The 14,115-nt window shown below is 42.6% G+C and overlaps 2 protein-coding genes across 2 annotated transcripts; both read left to right on the forward strand.

Moving 5' to 3' along the window:
* Window positions 1-11,724: 11,724 nt before the first annotated feature.
* LOC115313979 lies at window positions 11,725-12,784 on the forward strand (the record flags this gene model as incomplete). The annotated part of the gene is made up of 2 exons (XM_040222426.1): window positions 11,725-12,476; window positions 12,646-12,784. Coding segments are annotated over 2 exons (891 nt in total), but the record flags the coding sequence as incomplete, so codon positions are not given.
* A 38-nt stretch (window positions 12,785-12,822) lies between these two features.
* On the forward strand, window positions 12,823-13,626 carry LOC115331960 (the record flags this gene model as incomplete). Its single annotated transcript, XM_040222425.1, has 1 exon — window positions 12,823-13,626. A coding segment is annotated over one exon (804 nt), but the record flags the coding sequence as incomplete, so codon positions are not given.
* Window positions 13,627-14,115: the final 489 nt, after the last annotated feature.

The raw sequence follows: 14,115 nt of genomic DNA on the forward strand, positions 1-14,115 counted from the left end.
ATTTGGATTGGCTCTCCTGCTCGGGTACTGGTTTGTCCCTCCGATTCCCCTCCTAAGTTTCCCCGCCACCACCCAAATCTTTGTCGAAGACTTCTTCTCTGAAGCCGGGGTCACACTACTTATACATCGTACAAAAGACAGTTTGCATACAGATTCGAAGGCGAGTTACCGCGAGATTCGTGCTTCAAGTGCCGCATGACAACGAGTTCAAAGCGAAACGTTTTTTCACGCGGCGTTTCAACCGCGGATATTACGATGACTCGTGTTGGCCAACTGCCTTTGGTATGATGTATGTGCAGTATGACCCTGGCTTGAAAAGATATCCCGACGTTTTCTTCATTGCCCCCGATGTGCCTGAAAATTTGACGAACACAGAAACAAACATCGCTGAAATTGTAACCCAACTATTGGGCCAAAATATTTTTCTTTCGCAAAGTTATTGAACTCACAATTTCGGTCCTCGCAATAATTATTTTAAGAGAAAGTATTTACTGGCAACAATGAAAGAGGGACGTCAGGAGAAGGCAGGAGTTCACTTTTTCGACTGTAGACTAAATTTGCTCCCAACTGACTACAAGCAGTTTCATGGTGTCAAACAAATGCCCGGGGAAGCTCGCTCCAGCACCCTTGCAGAAGCAAAGAATAAATGCTTGTCATAGTCCATTTTTAGACTGCCCACTGGACCTGCAAGCCTGCCTTTCCCTGACCTCCTGCCACTGAAAAATCCGGGTATATTTGAATGTTGGTTTTGGCACCATTTTCACTTGCGGATTTCTAAAAAAAAAAAAAAACATAATGATTTTCGTGATACTAAATAGCATGCCGGAAATCGTGGATGCCGGTGTTTCCGAACTTATAGTTAGTTGGAGAAGCTCAAAAAATCGCCGGAGTATACCTTTAAAGGTGCCCCAGTTCTTCCGTTCTGTTTTCCACAGAGAAAACCAAAAACTTCAGGCTACCGGTAAAATATAAATAAAGCATGATATTCTTCAAAGACGAACATTTTCTTCAAGTGCGCGCAGTTCTTCTCCCCGGGGCCTTAGTGACACGAACAAACACCTGTCCCCGACGCTAATCGCGTGGTTATATTTTTACCTTCAATAATTATAAAAATAATTAAAATATTTTCTTTAATTAACCGACTTATCGTGGCGAGTTTCTCTCTATATTATTTCCTCCTGGTCATATGCCTCACCTGCAAGACCACTAAAAAACTAACTGTATATACTGCTACTTATTCCACTGTCGAAGCCAGTTGGTAGGGAATTACCAGGGATACCGCTTGCGAGTGAACAGCAATCCATACACCACTGCCCAAGCTAACCACACTTGTACGTAACGCGTTACAAGTAAAGGATTGCTTGCAATCGATTGCATTTTACTGTAATTTTGTAACGCTTCAATTACTTCCTTTAAGGAGTAACGATCCTTGTAACTGATTTACTTGTTTGCTGTAATCGATTCCAAACTTACGCATTACAATTTTTCTTAACTTTCTTTTTCTGGGGAGCGGGGCGGGTGGGAGGAAGGGTGAAGGGGTTAGATATGCTGAAGTCACTCAACTCTGGGCTATGGTCTTTTTTTTTTTTTTTAATTAGTAAGCACGAGATTTTGAGGATTAGTAGCCGCCACTTCACATGCTTCGTTTCCTGGGGATTTTTTTTTTTTTTTTTTGCACACAGGAGACTACGTCCGGGTATGAAAAATGACTTTATCCAGCCTCTTGTGAGTAATGTATTTAAACAGCGCTATTTTATTTAATTATTGTTTCACGAGGGGGATTGGGTGTGTTAGCGTCACTCCCTCAGCTCTAAGCAAAAACAATCAAGGCTTTCTGTTTTTGTTTTTGTTAACAACTGGGCGCAAGAGAAGCTATGATGGAAGTAAATGAATACTCCCATTCATCCATGAACAGACTCCCGTACTGATGGGAGTTTTGTATTTACCCCCTTGCACCCCCCCAAACACTCTTGCCTGCATGGGAGTTAACTCTGAACTCTCATCGGGCGGAGTAGATAAAACTCTCATATGGGAATGAGATAGAGGACAAGCGATTTACTCCCATCTGGGTATATTCTTGTTTAGTGTGTACAAGTTGTTGAGGATTTCGCGAGAATCTAAGGAAACTCTGCACCTATACTTGACCTCATTTTTGTAAGCGGTACAATTTCGTCTAAATGTAGATGTGAAGTAATCCCTGGGATTTCTGATCGTAAAGCAGTATTGTTAACGTTAGAAGATGTTTCTGTAAATAGAAAAATCAAGTCGAAGTGTTATCCCAATTTTTCTCGTGCAAATGATGTCTCTATTATAGTCATGCTTTCATTTAATTTAGACGTTTTTGTAAACAACACTGGTGATGTAAATGATCTTTGTACTTTGTTTAAAATTATTGTAAGTGAATGTATTGACCATTTTGTGCCAGCAATTGTAAAAAAGCAAAATAAAAAGACCCCTGGATTTCTAGAAAGGCCTTACAGTTAAAAAGACAATTGAAACGATTGAAAAAGAAAATGAAAACAAGCGCCGACTCGCGTGAACTGACCGAAAAATTTCTTGCTCTTTTTTTGGAACCTAAAACTCAAGTTGCAGTTCATAAATGTCGTTACTGCGGCGAATCTTCGCCAAACTTCATATCGACTTCATGGAAGAAATTTTGGCGATTAATATCTCCACATTCTAGGGATTGTGATGTTTTTTGTTGTTTTTTTAATTAGGGGTAACTCCTTACTTAACCCATGAAGAAAAAATGATTTCAAACGCATTTATTAGATTTTTTTTAAATCGGTATTTATTCAACACAATGATGTGTTGCCAGCTTTTGACGCTGACTATCCGCCTATGCCTGATATTGTAATCAGTAAATGTGGTATATTAAATATTCTTTTGAAATTGGATGTAAAAAAAATTCGTGGGCCTGATAGTATCCCAAATGCATTCTTATCCAGGTAAACTGAATGCGTCCCAAAATATTTGTTTGTTCTGTTTGCACGATCGCTGTCCGGAGGTCAGTTTCCAGACGACTGGAGAACGGCCAGAGTCAAACCACTTCACAAGAACGGAAACAAGCAGTGTATCCAAAATTATCGTCCAATTTTATTCATTTCAACTGCCTGTAAACTTCTTGAACATATATATATAGGGTGATTTCAGATAAGATCGACCAAAGGATGGCTAGTCGACATTTTCAAATCAACTGATGTTTTTATATGTTATTGTCCAGTGTCTGGTATGAACGAATCCAAACTTAGTTTTGACTAGAAAAAATACTTGGGGACAGGAAAAATCGTAAGGCATGAGGTGGTGGACAGTTGCATTAACGCGCACTGATGGAGGGGGCCCGTTTGAGAGTGAATAACTAAAGCGATAACATTAGGAGAACTCTAATACGTTTTAGGCGCAAACTATGGGTATAGCTTGCTTGTAATATAAAGTAATCATATTTATTTAAAATTTATTTATTTTTCTAAAAATTGACAAACATGCCTGCTCGAACGACAAATGGCAAACTTTGGAGGTCTGTATCTCATGAAATAATTTAATCATTATGATATAATTTGCAGATATTATTCTACTAATATATAGCTAATATTTAAAAAATAACTAAGATATCTGTGTGATACAATAGTTAGGATATATTTAGTCAAACATGGAAAAAAATCAAACAAAGAAAAATTCCGATGCGAATAAAAAAAAAACACCACCCTCGATTTTTCTTTTAATTTAAAGGGACCATGAAATGACCTTTTTACTTTTTCCAGATAACTTTTACATTAAACCGTCAATGTTCACTGAATGCCGAACAGGCATCCGTTTTCGTCTCGGTTTATTAACTTTTACACAAAAAATTATTGAAATATCGACTTTTTCATTCTCTCCAACTGACCGCAAAAGAAGCCGTGACGTAAACCGTTTCTGGAACCGGAAGTTCTCTCGGCAGTAGGAGAATGGGAGTGTTAGCGGCAACGAGTTGGGGTGCGCCGGTAGGTTTTACTGCGCTGATGTCACCGACGTATTTCCTGAATCGGCGCCTCTCATCGCCGCATCGCAGCTGAGCGAAATTCAATGAGATATGTTGCGCTACAGCGACAGCATGGGACTAGTCCCATACGCCGGTATGCCTGTTGGGAAGTGCAGCGAGTCTTGTCACCACCCCGTCATTTTTGGCAGAAGGGCCGGCCCGTGTCAGTCGTTTGCAAAGCGACGTAGATGGCGTTTTTCGCGGCCTCGGAGATGCAGGAGCGAGCCGACGTTAAAAAAGATACGTTTGAACTACGAGTGTCAGCAAGAGCCACGTAAATACCTGTTTACACTCGGAGCGGACGCGCGCGCTTGATGGAAGTCTTGTATTCGCGCTGTTGGTAAGCGCTTCGGGACCGTTCTTTTACGATTGCAACTCGATACTGACGCGACACTCGGCAAAGAAAGGTTGGACCGGGGTCGACAGTGACGTGCAGTCTGTCAGAATAAAAATGGCATACCAATAACAAAGTGTACATACCGTGTTACGAAGACAATCCATACGGCGTTTATTTCAGCTCTATATCACACAAAACAAGAAGATAGAATCGACGAGAGTCCCTTTTCGACGAGTGTTCGTCAACACTGCCTCGGAAAACAAGGGGAAGAGATTGACCTCCTCACCTCTTAATCTAGAATTGAGGTCAGTGATCAAACTATAATACGGGAAGGGTCCACAAGGGTCGCGCGGGCATATTCCATTTAGCACGCCAGCCGGTCGTAGGCAGACGGTCTTGCGACGAAGCAACGCAGCGCCGAGTCGGAATGCCTGCTAGGCCTATACGCTTCGTCGGAGTCGGTGAATCCAGCGTTCTTGTTCGTCGTGGTCTGTTTTAAGTACTGTTTTCTTGCTGCTTGAAGTCGGCACGCGCGGGAAGAACACGTAGAAAAATAAACGTTCAGTCAGTCAGAGTTTTGAGAGGAAGGAAAACAAAGAAAATAAATGTTCGTCGGTCGCCGTCACCCAAGTAACTGGCGGCCCTGCCCTACTGCGCACGCGCAGTAGTTGCTTCGTTTACCACACGATAGCTGGCGCTTGGCTCTCAGCATTATCAAATTTGGCAATTTTCGCCACACATCTCTAATTATGCTCCAAAATGTGGATCTGAATATTATTTAACAAAACTTTTAGGAAACATTCGCCGGCTATTTATTGTTTACGATCGCGGTGCTGGTGAGGTAGGCTCTTACCCAATAGGCGATGTGGATTCGGCTGACGTGCACCGATTCTGCGTATGCATCGTAGTGAACAGGCGAAGGAAGGAAGGCGCAAAAGAGTCCAGTTTTCTTTTAAAAGTTCTATAGCAAATAATTTTTTTGGGGTCCCTATTTTTGTGTTTTTGTGTTTCTTTTCACACCTTTTACGACGTGCGGTGGATGAAACTCGATTTTAAAATCATTTCATGGTCCCTTTAAGTAACCTGTTATACTCTATTTCGGCATTCATTTCCATTAGAAACATGTTGCATCATTTTATTGAGAAAGAAGATACAACTCCCCAAAGTAGGGTCCTTTTTCAAAGCCTACAGTTAGCAGTGTTTTATACAAGAACTGACTCTGAGTTCCAGTTTCATGAAACCAACACACCTCTTTTATATATTTTTATTCAGATGAGGCCAATGATAACTAAAGAAATCGTTCACACACTTAAATTAAGGAAAAACTACTGTGTACAAAGAGGTATCATATTACGGACTAGTGATCCGAGAAAAGATCACGCAGCCATCGGCCACTAGGAGCTTTGTTTACTTTATTCTCCTGCGACACTATATGCTATTCCCTCATCCGCTCTACCTTCATCTCTCTCTCTCTCTCTCTCTCATATATATCCCTGATATATATCCAGAACAAAAACATCTTCAAGGATTCCCTTTCTGCGTGGTAGTGTTCTGTGGCTAGCAAAAATCATTTCCTCGCTAAGCTCACAATTATGGCAAAATAGTTGCCGGAAACCGCAGACGACACTTGTCGCTAGTTCTGGCAAAACGGCCGATACAATCTTTTTTTCGCATTTCCCCGCTCGCTGTCAAGGACAAGGGGGCTCGCTTCAACCAGCAAAACATGGCCGCCGACGCCTGTTTACTGAGCAGTCATGCCTGTCGCCATCTCACTCGCTGGCGTCACGGGCGATAATATCAGGCACAAAGGGGCACACCACCCGGCAGCATTATCCCCAAAAACTCGAGCCTCGTGTAAATACATAGAGTGCAAACGCTGTCGCCATGTTATCGTAGTAAGACCGCCCCCCCCCCCCCCTCCCCCAACGGGGGACTGCAGTACGCGACGGCGTACTAACCAACGGCGATGATATCGACATCGCGGGCTCCGAATTTTCCCATAGTGCTACTCCACGGGCATTTCTCGAAACGCTTGATATTGTGTACGCCCGCCTGGAAGGATTTCAGGCGCGTAGTTAAGATAAGGCGGTTCTCCGCGGCAAAAGAAAGCAATTTCACAAAAGCTTAAAAGCGGCGGCGACGCGTGTGCGGTGAACGCTTGTAGTTTTGGTGTAGACAGGGTGTGTGTGTTCTTGTTGTTGACACCAGCCGGCGATAAGGCACTGCAGGCGGTAGCTAAGTACAGCAAGGGCTAATCCGAGTGACCATCAACGTAACCCCACCGCCAACCCCTCGCGAACCGGTCGCCGACATGGCTCAGGCTGTGTCATGAACCACGTGGTAGAAGCTCGGGTGCTTTCATATCAGCGCGTGGAGGGACGACAGTGCGATTCCGGAAAGTCTTTTTCGAAGGCCGCTGACCACAATTTTTTGTCTGGAGACTTTCCCTCTTTCTTCCTTTGACGTAGATCAAGCTTTGCCGACAGCCTCAGTTGTGACCTCTCTTTTCAAATGTACGTTTGCAGTGAGTGAGCTCCTCAGCCTCGGACTTGTCACTTGTGCACCCAGTAGTTCTTTCACTTGGCAATTATATGCCATCAGTTGGGGTTTAATTTCTATTATTTATGTATACATTATGAAGACGTCCTGGAGCTCCGAACGAGTGTTTTGTGCAGATTACTTTTGCAGAAACAAAAAGACTATACCAAAGCAGCGGAATTTTCGAAGTGTTGGCGAGTTGGACCTAAACTCGTTGAAGCAAATTCTTCCGCCTGACTGTTCCACCAAGGTGAGTGCGACGGACTACCTGTGCTACCATTGCTTCGTGCACATCACTAAGGAGATCTCGATGCGAAGCTCAGAGCAGTGCCCTGACATATTTGTGCCAGCTGAAGAAGCAATTGAAGATCTAAATCGCAGCATACTACCTACAGATGTGTCGCCGCTGAGACAACCAAGCGTCGTAAGAAGTCGGGACAGGCCTGCCTATGTCAAGAGAAAGCAGACAGAACTGGAGCAGGTTGCTGTCAAGAATACACGCTCAAGGCTACGTATTGCGTACGACAGGGACGCACCATCGGGGTCGTCCGAACCAACATGCTCCGCATGCACTGAGTGGGTGGACAACTTTCGGCAGGCCTTTGAAACCGCCACCTTTCTCCGGGAACGTTGTCAACTGCTTACACTCCTGCCGTCAACACTGACGAAGAATGAGGTTCAAAAGATGATTCCACTGGCCTCAATGTACCTCATCAGTAAATCCCGAAAACTCAAGGAAAAGCATGGCGTGTGGTATGAGCCGGATCCTTACATGAGGTGCAAGGTGAGCCCTGAGAACCTGTCTGCTGCCCTAGAGTACTTCACGAAAGACGAGCTACAATGTTCGCGCCAAAGTACCAACCAGAAGGACGTCATCTCTGTCATGCTCAACGGAGAGAAAACGTTCGTGCCAAAGCGCTTCATGACACGCTCAATACGAGAGGCCTTCCGTATATACAAAGACAAGCATCCCGATTCCGGCGTTGGGCTAACGAAATTTTATTCGTTGCGCCCCAGATGGGTCCAATGTATTCCACACCAGGAAGTGTGCGTTTGTGTGCGCTGCGCCAATTATTATCTTTGTATTGCCGCTCTAGAGAACGTTACAGGCTCAACATTCAACACTGGTGAAATGAACTCGGCATTTCTGTGCGACCCAGCAACAGAACTGTGCCTTCAAGGAGACTGTGATCACTGCCCAAAAGGCCAGTTTCTTACACTCCAGGAACTTGATATCCCGGAGGATGAAGAGATTGTGCTTGCAACATGGGAGTCCGGCGACCTTGTGAAAAAAACTTTGGAACCTGAGACTTTCCTAAAAGTCATCCAAGTGACGGTTGGAAGTTGGGTACTTCACAACCTTATCCGGCAAACGCAAGGTAAAGCGATCTACGATGAAAAACAGTGCATGCAACGCGGGAGCATTGTCTTTTATTTTGACTTTGCTGAAAACTGGACCATCGTGCTTCCTGACGAAGTGCAAGCATATCACTGGAAAAAAAACAAGTTTCGATATTTACATGTGTAGTGACGACAAGAAAATCTACAAACAGCTTTGCCATCATCAGTGAGGACCTGTGTCACGACGCCGCTCACGCTTGCTTGGCTCTAGAAAAAGTGAAGGAGTGGGTTGAAGACAACATTGCGGTATACTCGTACGTGACGTACGTAAGTGACGGCGCCGCCAGTCATTTCAAGAATCGCTACCAGCTTCACCAATTTGCAAAGGACGATTGCCCACAAGCCCAGTGGTTATTTTCTGTATCTGGACATGGGAAAAATGCATGTGACGGAGTTGCCGGACTCGTGAAGCACCAGGCCACGCTGAACAACCTGAGAGAACGTTCAGTAAGCGCAATTCAGACGGCCAGGACAATGGTGAGCGTTCTATCAAAGAAACTGAAAGGCGTGCATCTTGTAAATCTGGACGAAAATGAGGTTGTTCGGTATCGTGAACAAAAAAAACAAGAGTGGCTGACGGTGCGCGCCTTCCCTGGCGTTCAGTCTTGGCACGCGTGGCGGCTCAGCAAGTCATCAACAGAAGGGACCTGTGACGTATATGTAGCACGGACAGTCGGATCTGCTTGAAAGCAACTTTAATAAGTGGGTACAGCGAGGAAAACCTTAGCGTAAAGTGCCGAATTTGATTTCCCAAGGACTGCTCATTTTGAATGCAGGGACATCTTATTTATCACATTTTTCTTCACGGGGTATTTAACCTACTGTTTTTGTTGGTGGTTACTAATAATTTTTATCCCACTATAAAAAAAATCCCAAAATGTTATCCTCGAGCAGGATAAAATGTATCGGCTTGCCACGATTCATTCATACACCAAGAGCATCGAAGCTGCTCCAGTTAGGCACTATGGCATCCGTCACCTGAAATTGTTTGTAATCGTAAATACACAGCCAACCTAAATATCTTACTATTATATCTTTGTTTTTGTGTGTGGAAGTAAAGTTATTTATTTTACTCTAGATGTAAAATATACCGGAAGGTACAACTTCACACTGCATCATCTTTTCTCAGATCATTAGTCTCTAATATGATACCACTTTGTACGCTTATGTAAAATGCTGTATATAGTTTCTCCTCCATTTTACTGTGTGACCGATCGCTCTTTTTATCAATGACCTCATCTGAATAAATGTATATAAAAGATTTGTGCAAGTTTCATGAAACTGGAACTCAGAGTCACTTCTTGTATAGGACACTGCTAAGTGTAGGCTTTGAAAAAGGACCCTACTTTGGGGAGTTGTTTCTTCCTTCACAGTGCAATGATGCAACATGTTTTAATAGAAATTAATGCCGAAATAGAGTATAACAGGGTACCCAAATTTTAAAAAAATCGAAGGTGGTGTTTTTTTTTTATTCGCATTGGAATTTTTCTTTGTTTGATTTTTTTCCCATGTTTGCCTAAATATATTGTAACTATTGTGTCACTCAGATACCTTATTTATTTTTTCAATAATAGCCATATATTAGTAAAATAATGTCTGCAAATTATGTAATAATGATTAAATTATTTCATGAGATACAGATTTCCAAAGTTTGCCATTTGTCGTTCGAGCAGGCATGTTTGGCAATTTTTAGAAAACTAAATAAATTTTTAATAAATATTATTACTTTATATTACAAGCAAGTTGTACCCATAGTTTGTTTGTAAAAAGTTTTAAAATTCTCCTAATTTTATTGTTTTAATTATTCACTTTCAAACTTGCCCCCTCCATCAGTGCGCGTTATTGCAACTGTCCACCTCTCCCTGCCTTACGATTTTTCTTGTCTCCAAATTTTTTTTCTGGTCAAAATTAAGTGTGGATTCGTTTATACCAGACACTAGACAATGTCATATAAAAACATCAGTTGATTTAAAAATGTCGACCAGCCACCCTTTGGTCGATCTTATCTGAAATCACCCTATAATCATTTATCGAAATTTCTAGACGAACAGAACATCTTGACTAAAATGAGCACGGATTTCGAAAAGGTTTTTCGACATATACTCAATCAATTGAGACTGCACGATTTCTGCTGGGCAATAAACAATGGAAAACAAATTGATGCTATTTTTATGGATTTTTCGAAGGCATTTGATAAGGCCTCTCTCACGAAAAGTAGCTATACAAATTGGGAAAAGTATGTAAGAACAGTTAGTCAAATGGATGTCAGCATACCTTTCAAAGCGTCGACAATTCGTAGTTTATGGTGAATATTGCCACGAATGACAAGTGATGAGGCGACGAAAACTGAAGTAGACTAAACGTTTAATGGGGCGAACTTGTGCCCAAATTAATAAAAGAAAAAGGAAACAGGAGAAAGCAGGAGAGCGTCGCGGGCGTCGATGTCGGCGAAGCCGCAGGATCGAGCGCTGGGGCGAGACTGTCTCGACAAGTTCGCGGGCGGTCTCTTATCTAGAGTGCGCGCGTCGCTATCTGGAAAATTGGGCGGATAAGGTTCGAGCGTAGCGCGCTCGGGGCGAGAATGAACAAGCACTTTCTAGAACAACCATAGCAGGGATAAACGATAAAAGGTATGTCCGCAGCATGAATAAACAAGAACCTTCTACAAGTCCGTAACCCTGCGCGCGGCAATATTGCTCTGACAGACTTTCTGTTGACTCTGGCGTTCCCCAGGGCTCTGTGCTCGGACCTCTGCTTTTCTTGTTGTTTATTAATGATATAGCACAAGATGGTTCCCGTAAAAAACAGGTTATACGCTGATGATTGTATAATTTACTCAGAAATAGCTAGTGCTTCCGATCAACTTTTGTTAAATAGTGTTTTTCAAAAAATCCCGGAATGGTGTACGAAGTGGCAAATGACTATTAATTTTGAAAAAACGGTTTTTATGAGAATTACTCACGAAAACAAATCCTTTTAAGTTTGTTTACAATACTAATAATATTCTTCTATCAGAAGTATCATAATATGAATACCTTAGACTATGGATCACTCATAATCTTACTTGGACAAAACAGATTGATTACGTAACATCAAATGCTCTTCGAAAGTTATTCTTTCTTAGAAGATTGGGCACGGCAGCACTGCCAACATGAGGGCTAACAACCCATTCGTCTTTCTCGTCCAGATCCTGCTTGACATTGTGCTGGTGCCGGTCAACGTCAACAAGCTGAACGCAGGCAGCGATGCTGCGCGCCGCGACACGCCGTTCCCTTCCGTCATCGGAGGAATTGCACCGACGCTGGACGACAGCAAACATCTTATCTTCGAACCTGGAATCAGTCGTTCGTTTTTTGATGAACTTTTATTTTCGACTGTGACATCACCGTTTCGGGCTATAAAACGGCGCAGCGAGACGCTCCACGACATTGGGCACGGCAGCACTGCCAACATGAGGGCTAACAACCCATTCGTCTTTCTCGTCCAGGTGAGCAAACGATTTTGCAAGTCCTACCGTAGCAGTAATGTTTGCTTGATTTTGCTGCCGTGCCCACGGTCCTGTTACTTGTGGTTGTGCGATGTGTTTTTCTCTCTGAGAATGCTACTTTTGCTGAGCGGGGATGTTGAGATCAACCCTGGTCCAGAAACAGGCGCTATTTTACAAAAGCTGAAAGAAATCGCCCGGGACATACAGGAAATTAAAAATGAAAAGGGTATAACAAATGACAGACTTTCTGCGATCGAGCACAAACTGGAAAGTCTCAGTATGCTTCAAAAGAACGTCAGTGCATGTCGGGAGAGAATAACTGAACTTGAAACGATTGTTATAATTATTACCAGAAAGGTAGACGACTTAGAAAATCGAAGTAGACGGTCGAATCTGATTGTCTACGGAATTAAAGAACAAGAGAACGAAAACAGTCAGACACTCGAAAGAGTGGTCGTAGGTGAAATTCTCGAGAGAATTCTAAGCGTACAAATAGCAGACATCGAAAGAATTCACCGCCTCGGGAAACAGGCTGATAACAAGATCCGTCCAGTCATACTCAAACTACTGGACAGTAGAGATAAATCAAAGATACTGAAAAACTGCGTCAAACTGAAAGGAACACATTTTTCAATCGGTGAAGATTTCTCCCGACACGTACAGCAAATACGTAAGAAGCTTTGGGACGGCACTAAAGGGGTATTCACACGAGGGAGAAATCCCGGGGATTTCTCCCCGGCACGCGCATCCCACGACGAAAACGTCAGGCTTTGCGATGTGCAAAAGCCTCGCGTTTTTATCTCGTGATTCGTGCGTGCCGGGGAGAAATCCCCGGGATTTCTCCCTCGTGTGAATACCCCTTAAAGCAAACCGAGATAAGCGAGAAAAGGTTTTCTTAACATATGATAAGGTTCGCATAAATGGGCATCTCTATGAGTGGGATGAGACAAAAGAAGACATAATTCCCGTGGAAAAAAACGATGTTCCCGACGAAAACTAACCGAAAGCCACATTCTGCCATCTAACCTTAGAGTCGTAAATATAAATGCAAGGAGTCTTCAAAATAAAGCATATTCATTGGAATCCTTTCTCTTAGAATTTAATCCACACATAGTTACAATCACAGAAACGTGGTTACATCCCTTAATACTTGATAGCGAAATTGTCCCACCAAATTACATCATTCTGAGAAAAGACAGAACGACTAGAGGTGGCGGAGTAGCAATACTTCTAAAACGAGGTATCCCCTACGAACATATGCCTGATGTGAAAGATGTTGAATCTTTATGGTGCAAAGTGTCATTCGATTATTATTCTGTTGTTGTAGGTGTCGTTTATCGGCCTCCAAACTCCGACCACAAGTGTCTGTACAACTTAAATGATTACATGCAACAACACATTAAAAATCAAAGGATTATTATGGCTGGTGATTTTAATATACCTGAGGTAAACTGGGATTCGCTGCAACTTGGCACTGTTACCTCTGATGCAATATTAGACATTTTATTTGCGTTTAATCTGTCACAAATCGTCAGAGAGCCAACACGGGTGCAGGGAACGTCCAGCAGTCTGCTTGACCTTGTATTTCTTAGTGACCACTTCCCCCAGAGCCAAGTCGATGTTGAAGTAGTAACGGGCATATCCGACCATAAAGCAGTTATATGCACCATAGCTATACGAACATCTAGGTTCTCATATGGTACCATCAAAACTGTACTTGATTTCAACAGTGCCGATGACACGTGTATATTAACGTACCTTGCTCATAGATTTTATGATTTCCGTGAACTTTGTGACAAGATAGATGTCAGTATTGACGACATGTGGAACGAGTTTAAATAAATTATCACGCACTGTGTTACACAGTTCATCCCAAAAAAAAACAAAAAATAACAAGAAAGCACAACCCATGGATCACGCGAGAAGTTATCCACCTGAAACGCAAACTTAAGCGGCTAAGGAAGTCATCTAAAATACACTCCATCCAGGATAACACCGACTACAAAGCAAAGATTTCAGAGCACTCTAAACTTCTTAAATTAAAAATTAAAGAAGCCTAGAACATAAGTACTATAACGTCACCCTCCACGAGTTCATGAAAACGTCACCTCGGAAATTTTGGAACCACGTTAACCCAAAAAAGTCTCAAATGAATTGTATGAGCTCCATAGAGAAACAAAAAATGGCAGATGAATTTAACAATTACTTTAAGTCGGTATTTACAGTTGATGATGGTAATGACGGTTTAACTTTACCACAATGCAACACTGCTGAAGAACTTGGAAGCCTAATAGTTACGGAACCAGGCATATTTGCACTTTTACTCAATTT

Source organism: Ixodes scapularis, unplaced genomic scaffold (assembly GCF_016920785.2).
Source record: "Ixodes scapularis isolate PalLabHiFi unplaced genomic scaffold, ASM1692078v2 PGA_scaffold44__24_contigs__length_19508400, whole genome shotgun sequence".
In the NCBI taxonomy this organism is placed as follows: Eukaryota; Metazoa; Arthropoda; class Arachnida; order Ixodida; family Ixodidae; genus Ixodes; species Ixodes scapularis.